General features: G+C 43.2%; 1 protein-coding gene and 1 long non-coding RNA gene across 4 annotated transcripts in view; one reads left to right on the top strand and one right to left on the bottom strand.

The window, feature by feature from the left end:
* Positions 1-2691: 2691 nt before the first annotated feature.
* LOC140911182 (uncharacterized) lies at positions 2692-13488 on the bottom strand. The gene is made up of 3 exons (XR_012158847.1): positions 13341-13488; positions 8884-8963; positions 2692-2914 (listed from the first exon to the last, which is right to left on the bottom strand). It is a non-coding gene; the product is annotated as an uncharacterized lncRNA (long non-coding RNA).
* The window catches only part of ZFR (zinc finger RNA binding protein), a 56286-nt gene continuing 54014 nt past the window's right edge, over positions 12654-14925 (top strand). For all 3 annotated transcript variants that reach the window (XM_073343678.1, XM_073343677.1, XM_073343679.1), the window contains exons 1-2: positions 12654-12779; positions 12959-13043. In XM_073343678.1, coding sequence (XP_073199779.1) covers positions 12743-12779; positions 12959-13043 — 122 coding nt within the window. In that variant the 5' untranslated portion in view covers positions 12654-12742. The remainder of the gene's footprint in view (positions 12780-12958; positions 13044-14925) is intronic.

Genomic DNA, 14925 nt, shown 5'->3' with positions numbered 1-14925 from the left:
TGCCCTGGGCTCCAGCAAGTCTAATGCTGGATCTCAGACCCCGGGTTGAAAACCACTAATTTAGAACCTCCTCTGTACAATAATACAGCATTCACATCATTATGGGTATGTCCACATTGCAGCTGGGAGCAAGGTGCCCAGCCTAAGCAGACAGACTCAAGCTAGCTCCGCTCAAGCTAGCACACTAAAAATAGCAGTGTGGTGTGGCCACTGTAGTTCAGGCTCTCAAGGGTCTGAGTCTCCTCGGAAGTGGTAATGTCCACACTGCTATTTTTAGCATGCTTGCTCATGCCAAGCTAGTGTGAGCAGGCTTACCCAGCTGGGACGCTGGCTTCCAGCTGCAGTGTAGACATACTCTCTGCTAATAGGGGGTAACCATGCAAATAAGATGATGTAACGCTAGTACGGCAGTGACTTTGCTATGTACTTGTTAAATGTCAGAGAATGCTCAGTATGAAGAAGGCATTTTCCAGAAACCTGAAGAATCTCATTTGGAGTTCTTCCACTGACCTGCCTCCCAAGTGTTTAGTAAATGTTGCACATAAGGGTCTTTGACACTGCTGGACAATCCACTTCATTTGGTGTCCCATGCCTGCCATACAAGATACTATACCTGAAAGAGCTAGTTCTCTTCTCTTAACTCTAGTGAAGTTTAATTTCTTGCAAGACTCTGTGGGGAATACATGCACCTTGTCATTTGTATTCGCTAGAAGGTTTCATATCTTCATTGATATCTAGGGCCAGATTAAGGTGTAGGCACTATAGGCCCATGGCTTGAGTCATGTTATTACATAAGAATCTGTTTTTATCTTTTTTTTTTTAAGAGAAGTTTCTAGCCTTTCTAGTTGGAAAGAACAGGTTGAAAAGATGACCTGAGTGTATCCAATGCACTGATGTCTGAATAAGTCTACAGAGAGCCTAAGACAACAGCTCTAATATGGATGTACTACCCCATTTATCTCAATGCGGTATTAACACCAAGACCCACTGCTTTGGAGTGTCCTGCCAACACCACTCCAGCAGGAAACTCTTGGTAGCAAGAGAACAAGAATGCAGCACCCATCCAAGCAGATACACTCCAGCTGCTGAGATAAACAAAGCTCCTGGCAGCTCTCCCAGGGAGAAAAAAGGACCTCAGTGACCCTGTGTTTCTGTGAGGGGAGAAGGAGGCTACCATTTTCAAGTGGTGCTTTAAAAGGGCCAATTTCACAAAGCTGGAAACAATTATGAGCTAAATCAGTCCAGAGGAAGAATTTTATCAGAAAAAAATATGTATGATAATTGGGAATTGTTTAAGAACATTTTACTAGATGACACAATCAAGGAAAAGGCTGCATTAGTTTTAAAAAAAACTGGTTTAGAAGGGAAGTGAAGGCAGATATAGAAAATAAAAAAAATATAATAAATGGAAGAAGTGGGAAGTTGATAGTCATTAATTTAAATCAGAAGCTAGGAATTTTAGAAAATTTATAAGGTAAACAAAGGCACACATGGCGAAATCTATGGCCAGCAGAGTTAAACACAATAGGAAAGAGTTTTTTAAGCATATTAGGAACTAAAAGAATCCTAACAATGGTATTGGTCCATTCATAGAGGGAAATGATAGAATTATCAATAATAATGCAGAAGAGTTAAATACATATTTCTGTCATGTATTTGGGAAAAAAATCATCAGATGATATGAGTACACCATCTACACTCTTTCCATTCCATCCTCTCAGAAGGATGTTAAACAGCAGCTACTAAAAGTAGTCACTCTTAAGTCAGGTTTCAGAGTAGCAGCTGTGTTAGTCTGTATCCGCAAAAAGAAAAGGAGGACTTGTGGCACCTTAGAGACTAACAAATTTATTATTTATCAGGAGATCCAGATAGCCAGCGCTTTTAAACCCTTGGATGAAAGTTAAAGAGCTAACTGGACCATTAAAGTTTATTTTCAATAAGTCTTGGAACACCAGGAAAATTCCAGAAGATTGGAAGAAAGCTAATATTGCACCATTATTTTAAAAAGGGTAAATGGGATGACCCAGATAATTATAAGCCTGTCAGTCTGACATGGATTGCAGACAAGAAAATGGAACAGCTGATTCAGGACTCAATTATTAAATAATTAAAGGGGAAGGAATATAATTCCATAAATCCATGTTGATGGGCATTAAAGTAGAGCCTGTCAAACTAAATTGATATATCTTTAGGAGATTCTAAGTTTGATTAAGGTAACAGTGTTGGTGTAATATATCTGAACTTCTGTAAGACTTTTGACTTGGTACATGACATTTTGATTAAAAAATTAGAAAGATATAAAATTAACATGGAATGTATCAAATGAATTAACAGCTGACTAACTGATAGGTTTTGAAATGTAACTGTAAACAGGGAATGGGTACCTGGAGTCCTGAAGGGTTAGCTCTATGCTATTTAACATTTTTATTAATGACCTGGAAGAAAATATAAAATCATCTCTAATCAGATTTGCTGATGACACAAAAAGTGGGGGAGGAGTAAATAATTAAAAGGACAGGTAACTGATCCAGAGTGATCTAGACCACTTGGAAACCTGGGCTCAAGCAAAAAGTATGCATTTTGATATGGCTAAATGCATATATCAAGGAACCAAGAATGTAGGATATACTTACTGCTTCCCAGGATAGTCCTGCATTGTGAGAGTCTGAAAAAGACTTGAGGGTTTTGGTGTATAATCATCTGAACATGAGCTTCCCACTGCAATGCTGTGGCCAAAAGAGCAAGCCCAATCTTTGGTGTATAAACAAAAGTATCTTGAGTAGGAGGAGAAGGAGAGAGACAGTTTTACCTCTGTATTTGGCAGTAGGGCAATCATCGCTGGAATAATGTGTCTAGTTCTGGTGTCCTCACTTCAAGAAGGTTGTTGGTACATTGGAGAGGGTTCAGCGAAGAGCTGTGAGAATTATTAAAGGATTAGAAAATTTGTCTTATAGTGACAGATTTAAGGAGCTCGATTTAGATTAACAAACAGAAGGTTAAGGGGTGAGTTGATTACAGTCTAAAAATACCTATGAAGGGAACAAATATTTAACAATGGTCTTGTGATGGGTTCCCCCCAGGATGCCACCTGGAACTGGGGTACCACTGAGCCCTCTGACCCAACAGCCTGGGCTCCCTCTCTTACTGTGCTGCTGTGAGCTGTGACAAGTTGCAGACCTGCTCCCGGTCCTAAACATCCACCAGTATTCATACAGGTAGGGACAAACCTAGTAGCAGTTACATGTAGGCTCTCTGACCAGCCCCTGCATGAACCAACAATAGAGAGGCTACAGCCAATGTAACCACCAGCTTCCTAGCCTAGGACCCCAGAGCTGTACCGTCCTGCCCTGGTCCAAACCCCAACCACTATGAATTTATTATGCAGGTCATCTCCCCCTCAATGTGGAAAGGAATATGAAACAGTCTTTGTCCCTTGACCTATGATTTTCCATGCACTTCATTTAAAGTAAAACATAAAACAAGTTTAATAATTACAAAAAGATTTTAAGTGATAGCAAACAAATCAAAGCTGATTACCTTAAACAAAAATACAAACTAAGTCTAAGATAACATATGAATTAACAAATTCTCACCCTGGCTGATGATACAAGCAGGCTGTAGATTCTTAAGGGGCAAGCTGCACTTGCTTTACAGCTTGGAATGCCCAAGTTTTTCATACACAGGCTAGAAATCCCGTTAGCCTGGGTTCAGAAGGTGTTCTTTTTCAGACCCTTTACCTAATAAACAAACCCTTATACTAGAATAAAAATGCCTGCATAGTCCTTTATAATTTGCAAGTATTCCAACGTACTTTGCTCTCTTAAAGGGTTAACAGCTTCTATTCCTTAGTCCTAATACAAGAAACTTTTATGGACATTAAACACAAATCAAAATAGAGAATGATAGACACATTCTAAGTTATTTTTATATTTTAAATCAAGGACTTGGGCCCTAAAAGAAATCAAAATAAATAAAGGAGACAAGGATTTTCCCTTATGGTTCTTAATTAGTTAATCCATGCCCCCTGGGCTATTTTCCTAAGCAGGAACCAAATCTGTTCTAGTATCTATAGTTCCAAGCAGCAGAGCAACCTCAGGAAGGGAATGTTTGGTTGAAGTGAGGAATCTAACGCCAAACTTCCCTATGATGAGGGGTTCCTTTGAGTAGTGTTTTGCTACTTAAGCCTGTTTCAAAAGAAAGAAACATTTCAAAAAAATTTCAAAAGAAACAGATTCTGGCCATTTTAGGAAAAATGGGAAGAAGACTGACTCCCGCAAGATAAACCCTCCTTCTACTTGCTGATACTGCTGACCCAGATGGTTCAGTTCCACTTTCAGAACCCTTAAAATGTCTTCCATATTAGATGTATTCTGTGTCCAAACTCTCTTCTTCATGAATTTCCTTAAAAGGATGTAAACCCTTCTCCTAATTCAATAATTGCATGAACACTTCATTTAATTTCACTTACAAGTTTGGCTGGAAATAATATTGCAGTGTTGGCTCTTTGCTCTTCATTCAAAGGGAGAAATTTTAGCCAGCATGCTTAGATAGTTGGATGAGAATGAGGAAAAATATGACACTGCCACTTTTCCAATAAAATCTCCTTTAGCCGTATAGCAGTAATTAACTGCATGGTTCTTGACTCCAAAATGGCAGAGTTAATTGGCAGAGTTAATGTTTGACAAGGTATATTTTTATCATTATTATTTTGTCTGTAGCACTTGTCTTTTTCAGTAATTTTGAGCTTCAATACCTTTTAATGGATGTGGGGGAAAAAAACTTGTCAGTTACAAATGAAGGCTCTAGTTCTACTCTTCTACCTTACCCCACCCCAAAATAGCTTCTAGACCTATGCAAAGTGCCATGACAACAAACTGGGCTGAGGGGAGAAAGTGTGAAGGATACAATTAGGCTATGCAGTTAGTTGTGTGTCATGATTGGTTCTCTGTGTGTCACACATGCATTATGAATTCTAATTAACTAGCTTTATAATTGTATTATGAATTATATAAAACAAGATAATTGCATGGGGTTTTTTCATGACTCTTGTGGCACTGAGACTTTGTAAATGCTGGTAACCTATTATCTTTGGTTTAATGAATGGTTTAAGTCATTTTATTTACTTGGCGTCTTGGCCTGTAACATCTATGATCCACCACCTAGGCCTGTTGCCAAGAGGTAACACATTTTCTTTAATCACCAGTATTTGTGACAAGAGTGTTAGCACTGCTCATCTTAGGCTTTTTCTTCACTGCTTAAAAAGGTGTGTGTGGAGGGGGAGTTACTTTACAGAAAGATAACTAACTCTCTGTAAAAAGACACATTTTGGGGAGTGAAGACAGACTTAGTCTGGATGTCCTCTATCATGCGTGTGAAAAATTTTAAATTCATCTTCTTTTGTAGAAAATTCTGCCCTGACCTCTGGTGGCCAAACAAGGGCCATTTTAGATTTGAAGTTTTTAATAGCCTGCAGCAATATCTTTTAAAGAAACCTTTTCCACTCTTGGTACAAAAACTTGCAGGTCTATTCAAGGCTGGCTCTGCTATGATTTTGAGAGCTTCCAAAGAGGCTAGTTTTGTGTGGAGAGAAGGGATGGAGGGAAACCCACATCATGCAAAGCTATGATACAATAGCGGATATTTGCATCCTGTCTAGGTATCATGATGCTCAACTTAAACAGTCAGAATTGATGACAGTATGCTAAACTGCTTCTTTTTCAGTTTCACCATGAAGTGGAGATCTGCTCCTGTTCCTCCTATTCCCAAAGTTGAGGAAACCAAGATTAACGATTCACTTTCTATTTGTGTTCCTATCTGTTTTTAGGTGCATCTAAGTTTGGGTGAAGGAGGGAACCCACCCTGTTAGAGGGGGAAAAGACTGAAAGGCAAAGGAGGAGTGTGTGTGTGAAAACAAGAGACCCTTATGCTTCCTGTCTCCCTAGGTTCGGCCTCCCTGTCCAGCATCTATCATCTGGTAGAGCCCCTTTCTCCGGCAAAGAGGACCCTCCCACCCTAAATAATGAGGAGTCAAGCAATAAAGATAAAATCAAATAAAGTGTATTGAAGGGTTTATGACAAAGGGGACAAATAAGAAGGGAAATAAACAGCAAAATGACACAATACAGTGATTACCCCCAAACTCAACCCTATAAACAGATATAGATAGATAGATATAGATATAAAAAAACCTTCTCCATGGATTGAAGCGACAGCGCTTGCTTGGGACCTCAGTCCTCCAGCTAATGGTAAGCCTTTGGAGAGGATCTCCAAGGAGTCCCTTGTTGTTCCTTCGGGACCATGGGGTACAGCAGATGATGCGTCCAGGAGAACAGCAGCCCTCCTATCACTATGGTGGATAGATGCCTGCAGGTAGGACCCGTGACCATCCCTGGCTGCTACTCAGATGGACAGCCCTGAGCCCATGTTCAGGGCAGTCTTTTATATACTTGCCTGGGAAACCCCTTAGAAAAGGTGGGAAGCCCCTTCTAGGAAACCCTTAGAAAAACCAGTTCTGACTGGAAGTTGTTTACAACTCCAGAAGAAATAAAAGAGCGGGAAAATTAATTTATAGCTCACGTGGGCATAAAAACTCCATCTTGGAACCAACATGGATTCCCGTAGTCACAAAACATATGAAAGTGAACCCAACCTAACAACCCTTTGGGCTAAAATGTATCATGCTTATTATTTTTCCCCCAACAACATTTTTCCATCACTTGTTAAAATAGTGTGACTATTTTTGTGGTTTCTCAACGGGTGAAGAGATGAGGGAGGACTCTTTCCTTATTTAAGAAATATTTTCAGATACATGCTAATATGTTTGAATAATTTTTTTCTTTGCCTATTCCCTTTCCCATCTACTTCTTCACTTTTTCCCCACTTTTCTTTTCTCCCATTTAAGGATGCAGAAACAGCTACAGCTCAAACTGCCATGAGAAGAGTTTATCCAAAAGTAACAGTGTATCCGATTTGCTTCAGATTATAACTCCCATTATTAAGATGTGGAATGTTTTTCTTCTAGGTCTTAGGATGCCTAATGCTGCAGTTCATCCTGTGCTCTAGATCCTGTGAGCTACTACTCATAGGTGCTGACTCCATGGGTGCTCCGGGGCTGGAGCACCCGCAGGGAAAAATGAATGGGTGCTCTGCACCCACCGGCAGCCAAACTCCTCATCTGCCCCACCTCCTCCTCCACCACCTCTTCCCCTGAGCACGCTGCATCCCCGCTCTTCCGCCCACCTCCCAGAGCTTCCCGCCTTGCTGGGAGGGAGGGGGAGGAGCGGGAAGGTGGTGTGCTCAGGGGAGGAGACGGGGCCAGGGATTTGGGGAAGGAGTCAGAATAGGGGCAGGGAGGGGGCAGAGTTGGGGTGGGGACTTTGGGGAAGGGGTTGGAATGAGGGCGGGGCAGCGGTGGAGTCGGGGCGGGACTGGGGGCAGAGGAGGGTCAAGCACCAACCGGGAGCAGAAGTCAGCACCTATGCTACTACTCACGTGAGTAATGAAGTATAGTTCACATAATGATTTCTGGTGACTATATGAACTATGAGCACTCTAATCAGTAGAAAATTGCTGAGGAACAATGTTTAGTCAAATAGCGCTGATATTTTGAGGAAGACTCTAGAGAATTTTCTAAAAGTAGTTTCTCGCCCCACCACCACAGGGATATTTTAAAAATACTCTTACAATAAGTTGTTAAAGTTCCATATCTAAATGAAGTGATTATATTACTGTCTCTTTAAAACAAGATAAGCATGAAGAATCAGTCAAAATTAAACTATGTGGAAAAGCAACTTCTGTGTAGCTACATCAAGCAGCAAAATGGGAAACCCAACAAGGGAATGCCTACACTACGAAATTAGGTCGATTTTATAGAAGTCGATTTTTAGAAATCAATTTTATACAGTCGATTGTGTATGTCCCTAGTAAGCGCATTAAGTCGGCGTAGTGTGTCCTCAACACTGTAGCTAGCATCGACTTACGGAGTGGTGCACTATGGGTAGCTATCCCACAGTTCCCGCAGTCTCCGCTGCCCATTGGAATTCTGGGTTAAGCTCCTAATGCCTGATGGGGGGCTTTTGGTACATGTCGTCAGTTGCCCCTCCCTCCGTGAAAGCAACGGCAGACAATTGTTTTGCGCCTTTTTTCCTGGGTTACCCGTGCAAATGCCATACCATGGCAAGCATGGAGCCTGCTCAGCTCACCGCTGCTGTTGTGAGCATTGTAAACACCTCGTGCATTATCCTGGAGTATGTGCAGAACTGGGCTAAGAGATGCCAGGATGATTGTGATGAGGACATGGACACAGACATTCCTGAAAGCACGGGCTGTAGTAATTGCGTGGCTATTCTCTGGGATGATCCCTTCACCCCCACTCCCCCCACCGCATGGCTATTCTCTGGGATGATCCCTTTTCACCAAGTGCAAACAACCCAGCATGAACGAGGTCCTTTTACTGTTCCCTTACAAAAATTCCCCTATTTCATCAGGCGACTATGAATGATATCACTCTCCTGAGGCTAACACAGAAAGTTAAAGACCAAATGTTGCTTGAATGCAACCAAAACCCAGGACCATTCGCTGCCATGCTTTGTGCTGCAGTGATTCCAGACTACTTGCTACTGGCTTGGCATGGTAAAGTATCCTACCGTGGAGGATGAAATAAGGCAGCCCTCCCCAGAAACCTTCTGCAAAGGCTTTTAGAGTACTTCCAGGAGAGCTTCATGGAGATGTCTCTGGAGGATTCCTGCTCCATCCCCCAGACATGTTAACAGACTTTTCCAGTAGCTGTACTGGCCGCGAATGCATCCCAATTCTTCAGGGCAAATCAAACATTAAACACTACTGCTTTTAAACCCTGTACTGTAGTTACAAATGTGCACTCACCAGAGCTGCCTTCTCCGGCTTCAGGGTCGGGGATCCCATCTTGGGAGGGTATTGGCTCCAAGGTGATGAAAAGGTCCTGGCTGCCAGGGAGAACAGATTCATTGCTTGCCTGCTGCACATTCTCCTCCTCCTCCTCTTCCACAAAATCCTCCTCCCTGTTGCGTGAGACTCCCCGCTTGCAGGTGTCCACAGACAGTGGTAGGGTAGCGGTAGGGTCCCACCCTAGAATGCCATGCAGCCGCTCATAGAAGCGGCATGTATGGGGCTCTGAACCGGAGCGACCATTTGTCTGCTTTGTCTTTTAGTAGGCTTCCCTGATCTCCTTAACTTTCACGCGGCACTGCTGTGTGTCCCTGTTGTAGCCTCTCTCCACCATGCCCTGTGCGATTTTGGCATATATATTAGCATTTCTTCTCTTTGATCAGAGTTCGGCCTGCACAGGTTCTTCTCCCCGTACAGCAATCAGATCCAGGGTCTCCCTTTCAGTCCATGCTGGAGCTTGTTTGCGATTCTGGGGGGACTGCATGGTCACCTGTGCTGCTGAATTCGCCACGCTGACCAAACAGGAAATGTAATTCAAAATTTCCCGGGGCTTTTCCTGTGTACCTGGCTAGTGCATCGGAGTTCAAAGTGCTGTCCAGAGCAGTCACATGGAAGCACTCTGGGATAGCTCCCAGAGGCCAATACCATTGAATTGCATCTGCACTACCCCAAATTTGACCCAGCAAGTTCGATTTTAGTGCTACTCCCCTCGCCAGGGAGGAGTACAGAAGTCTATTTTAAGAACCCTTTAGGTTGACGGAACGCGGTTGGTTGTGTAGATGCATTCATTTTAAAATTGACCTAACGCAGCTAAATTCGACTTAACCCCATAGTGTAGACCAGGGCCAAGTCTACATCTGGAATGAGTGCAGCTCTATAGTGCTGAATTCTTAAATATTCTGCACTCAATCTGTATAACAAACTCCTTGTGATCTACATAGAAGCTGCTTGTGCAGAATGAGTATAAAATATGAAATAGAAATCAGTACTGTAGATAAGACAAGAAAATGTTCCTTCCAGATTTTTAGCTCCAAAAGTCTGTGAAGAGACAAATGTTGCAAATGTATTTGTTGAATCTTGGGGATAAGGTGGTATCACAAGGTCTGCACATCTCCTGCAGATGACTTGTTTAGCAACGTCATTTAAAAATGAAACTAAACATTCAGAGGTCATTTGTCAGAGGAGTGAATAAGAGAATCCCAGACACTGTAAACCTGAAGTCCAGTTATGGAAAATTAGGTAAGTCAAGAGTTTCGAGGAGAAATAACTCTTTTTTTTTTTTAAGTGTCCTGATTCCAATTGAGGCTCTAATGACTTAATTCCCAGTTCTGTGCATTTTTCTGTGTAGGTGTCAGCTTGTGTAAAGCATCTTGCAGGATAGGATCTTCAGATGACATGAAAGAAAAAGCAACTAAATGGCTCTAATTACCAGCTGCTTTCTTCACAGAGAGAGGATCCAAGAGAGTACTTTCACCCATGGCTCAGTATCTATTGCAGGAGGTTGGTGATTTTGGTAGTCTGAGATGTAAACTAAAACACCTATCAGAGTAGCAGCTGTGTTAGTCTGTATTTGGAAAAATAAAAGAAGTACTTGTGGCACCTTAGAGACTAACATATTTATTTGAGCATAAGCTTTCGTGAGCTACAGCTCACTTTGAGCATAAGCTTTCGTGAGCTACAGCTCACTTCATCAGATGAAGTGAGCTGTAGCTCACGAAAGCTTATGCTCAAATAAATATGTTAGTCTCTAAGGTGCCACAAGTACTCCTTTTCTTTTTGCAAAACACCTATGTTCACCTTGTTCATTCTCTTACCAGTGCAGGTTTCTTTCCCTACTCTGCCTGAGTGGGAACAAAGATAACAAGAGGTGTACATATCTTTATTTCTTCTTATGAGGCTACTCTATTGGCTTACAAAGCTACGTGGAGTGATTTGGTATTACTAATATGGTATGCTAATAATTGTGTGGAAATACTAATTTGGTATGCTAATAATTGTGTGGAAAGTTATGTGATTAGACTATCGCAGATGCATAGAGAATCAAAAGCGCAGATGCCTCCCTTTTGTTATGCAGATGGTATCAGATACCTCCCTTTTGTTATGCCTATTTTATAAATATGTCCATAGTGAAATAAATGATAAAAATTATCAATAAGAAGTCTGCTATTTGGGAGTCACTGTTTTTTTAATAACAGATACTCTCAAACTGTGATAATTTAAAAAGGATATGACTTACTTAAACAGCTTTTTAAAAAATCACTTTGAAACAGAGCAAAATCCTTCCTCAAGGAGTGAAATTCTTCTAAATGACAACTTTAAAATTAAATTTAAGAAGAGTGCAACGTGACAGGCCTTTGTTAATTTATTGAAGGAGCTGCAGATATTGGGTCTTAAGGTCAATATTGCTCACTGAAGGGGGGAAAAGTTAACTTGTGCGTACTCATTTCATCTCCAGGGATTTGCAATGATCAGTTACCTAATGAAGGGGATTGCTTAAAGGTGGAACAGAATGGTACTCAATAAGTCAGAAGTAAATGCATCTAGCCTACTAAGTATAACTTTGACTAGAGTTACACAAATGGTGAACTTGGTCCTGTATATTTGGAGATTCTTTTAGGGTTTTTTGATTAACCTTAGGATGATAGGTTTCCTAACAAAGGTGATCATATTCACTGTCTCTGAACTGTTCATGGTGGGTCAACAGTATGGACTGTATTTTCAAAGGAACCTTCTACTCATTCATTCGTGTGAGTGGAATGAGTAGTTTGCGGACTTTGTGCCTCAGCTTTGCAAAGGGATCCTCCTACTTTCATGCCATGTTGTGTTGGTAGACGCAGGAGGCCCCCACCTGGATATTATAAGGGATCCACTCATTTAAGATTTTGCAGGATCAGGGCCTCATGGGTAGCCCCCTGCACCTGCCCAACAGGACCCCATTATTTTAAAGGTTTCAGAGTAGCAGCCGTGTTAGTCTGTATTGGCAAAAAGAACAGGAGGTCTTGTGGTACCTTAGAGACTAACAAATTTATTTGAGCGTAAGCTTTTGTGAGGTGCTCCATGCAGCCATAGGAAGCTCACTGCAGAATCAGGGTGTGACTATTCATTTGCTCAGATCTCCCACATGTGGAAATACAATTTGTTCAGGGGGGGACCTGCAAAAGCTGAGGGTCTGTATAGAAAGGAGATGGGTGAAAATGCAGTGATAGAGGATAGCCCCTGACTATCTGTACCTCGTGCCACATGCAACTCACTATATTTTAATACTGTGTATAATGTGTGACCGTACACATGTGCACTTGTACAAAAATAGTTGTAATGGAACTATAGATACATGCAGCGACGTATAAAATACTGTCGGTGCAAAACAAATAAACCTGTTACCCCCAGAAGAAAGGGCGGAAGGCGAATGCGCATGATTTTAACCAACACGTCAATGGCGGCCCTTTATAGGCTCCTTTACGTCTTCTGGGTCCGGAAGAGGGGCGGAAGGGGAGAAACTACATTTCCCGTTAGCCGCTGCCCATCCCGCGCATGCACATTCTCACTGCGGCAACCGTCCCCAGCGCCCCCGAGCCAGCGGCGACATCGCGCGCGATGGCCGGATGAAGGGGGACTACAGCTCCCATCAACCCCGAGTGCCCGTCCGGCGCATGCGCATCGCCCAGGCCTGCTCGCACATCACTTCGTCGTTGTTGAGGCCGTAGGTGGGTGGGGGGAAGGGCGAGCGAGCGAGCGAGCGCGGCGGCGGCGAGGAGGAGGGAGGGGGGGTGAGAGTTGAGAGTTCAGCGGCCGCCGCGACTGCTGCCAGCCCGGACTCATGATTCCCATATGCCCGGTAGTTTCCTTCACTTATGGTGAGTAACGCCGCGCGGGCGGGCGGGGCGGGGCGGGGGACAGCGGGCGCGGGCCACGCGCGGGGGCTGCCTGAGGCGCCGTGTCTGATCTCGCTCGCTCTCTCTTTCTCTCTCCCTCACCTCACCCCCCCGGGCCTCCCGCCATGGCCCCGACCGCCGCCGCCGCCTCGCCGCCGCAGTGCCCAGCCGGCTGGGGGAAGATGCCAAAATGGCCACCGGCAACTACTTTGGATTCACCCATGGCGGGGCTGCTGCCCAGTATAGGTAACCGCCCTTCGCCTCCCTCTTCTGCCTGGCTCCTGTGGACCCGTGCCTGTGGCCCGCCCCCCGCCTGCCTGCGCCCACCCCCCGCCTGCCTGCGCCCACCCCGAGCCCCTCGCCCACCCCCGCACCCTATGTGGGGCCTCTCCCCGCGGCCCCCATGTGCCTGGGATGTCTCCGCCGTACGAGGCCGGGCCGGGGCCTCCCCGATCCGGTCGGTGGAGGGGCGGAGCGGAGCTGGGCTCAGTGCGGAGGAGGAGCAGCAGATCCCTAGGCCCTTAAATTAAAATGGCCACTCACAGTCTGCGACGCCAGGGAAGCAGAGCTGCCTCCTTTCATACTCTCTCCGATAGAGGGGATTTTATTTCACCCCCCGCACACACGGTGGGAGAGTCTTTGTTACTCTGCAGAATCCCCTCTTTCCCCTCGGGGTGAGCGGGTGAATGAAGGAGAGTTTAAAACACCAGAACATGGGGTGGGGGAGTGGGAGGGGTTAATTTTCCACTGAAATACGCTCCGAAAAAAGAAAATCCTCCTTTGCAGAAGGGGTAGAGAGGAAAGGCCCTTAAAATCCATTCCTACTGAAGGTCTCTACTCACATATGTGAGACTTGAAGCTCCTGTAGTGGAGTTTAGTGTATAACTGTACATATCACTTACAAACATGTAAAGATAAGGCGGAGAAAGCACTTCAATAAAGTATTAACATGCCCGTATTTATAATTATGTGGACTCATCTTTTAGCTAAGACTTTTGTCAACACTCTTTTCTGATAGGTTTCAGAGTAGCAGCCATGTTAGTCTGTATTTGCAAAAAGAAAAGGAGGACTTGTGGCACCTTAGAGACTAACCAATTTATTTGAGCATAAGCTTTCGTGAGCTACAGCTCACTTCATCGAATGCATTCAGTTTTTTTCCACTGAATGCATTCGATGAAGTGAGCTGTAGCTCACGAAAGCTTATGCTCAAATAAATTTGTTAGTCTCTAAGGTGCCACAAGTACTCCTTTTCTTTTTGTCTTCTGATAGTGGCTGAATTTGGGTATGTGATCTGACGGGTGGTTGGTTGTATTACAGCAGCATCTAGAGGCCCCTAATCGTGACAAACCAATTTTTACGAAGAGCTGTGCAAATGTAGTAAAGACAGGCCCCTCCCCTTAGGAGTCTCTGTTTTATCCACCTATGTCTTGTTCTTAACTAATTGCTGAGAGGGGTTGAGATAATCTGATGCTAATACAATCATGTGTTCATATAGATTAACTGTATGCATAATATAATTATTTGCCTAACCGATGATTGGGGAAGGTTTATTTTTAAAAGGAAGCTTGAGATCATTCAAACTCTGTGGTGCTTGTTTGCCAAAATTTATCACGTGGAGAGACACTGAAAAGTACTCTTAAAATAACTCAAAGTAGAATAATGGATATTAGAAATTAGAGACGATTGCTTCCATTCTCTTCTGGAAGCACAGAATAGAAACATCAAATGTGACATACCAGCTCTTAATGCAAAGAACCTTCCTCCCTAAATGAGTGAGACTTGACAGGTCTGCCAGTTATTTTTTTATGTATGCACAGTAAGTATACATGGTATTTAACAATTACAGTCATATGTTTCAGAGTAGCAGCCGTGTTAGTCTGTATCCGCAAAAAGAGGAGGAGTACTTGTGGCACCTTAGAGATGAGCAAATTTATTAGAACAGTTTGTATGGCAACTTGCACCTTCTTGTGTGTGTATCTATCTATCTATATAAAAAATCTTCTTACTATATGTTCCATTCTATGCATCTAATGAAGTGGGCTGTAGCCCACAAAAGCTTATGCTCTAATAAATTTGTTAGTCTCTAAGGTACTACAAGTACTCCTGTTCTTTTAGTCATATATGTAAA

Source organism: Lepidochelys kempii, chromosome 5, assembly GCF_965140265.1.
Source record: "Lepidochelys kempii isolate rLepKem1 chromosome 5, rLepKem1.hap2, whole genome shotgun sequence".
Classification (NCBI taxonomy): Eukaryota; Metazoa; Chordata; order Testudines; family Cheloniidae; genus Lepidochelys; species Lepidochelys kempii.
Note: the sequence above shows the minus strand (reverse complement) of the source record. Positions and strands in the feature narration are given on the sequence as shown.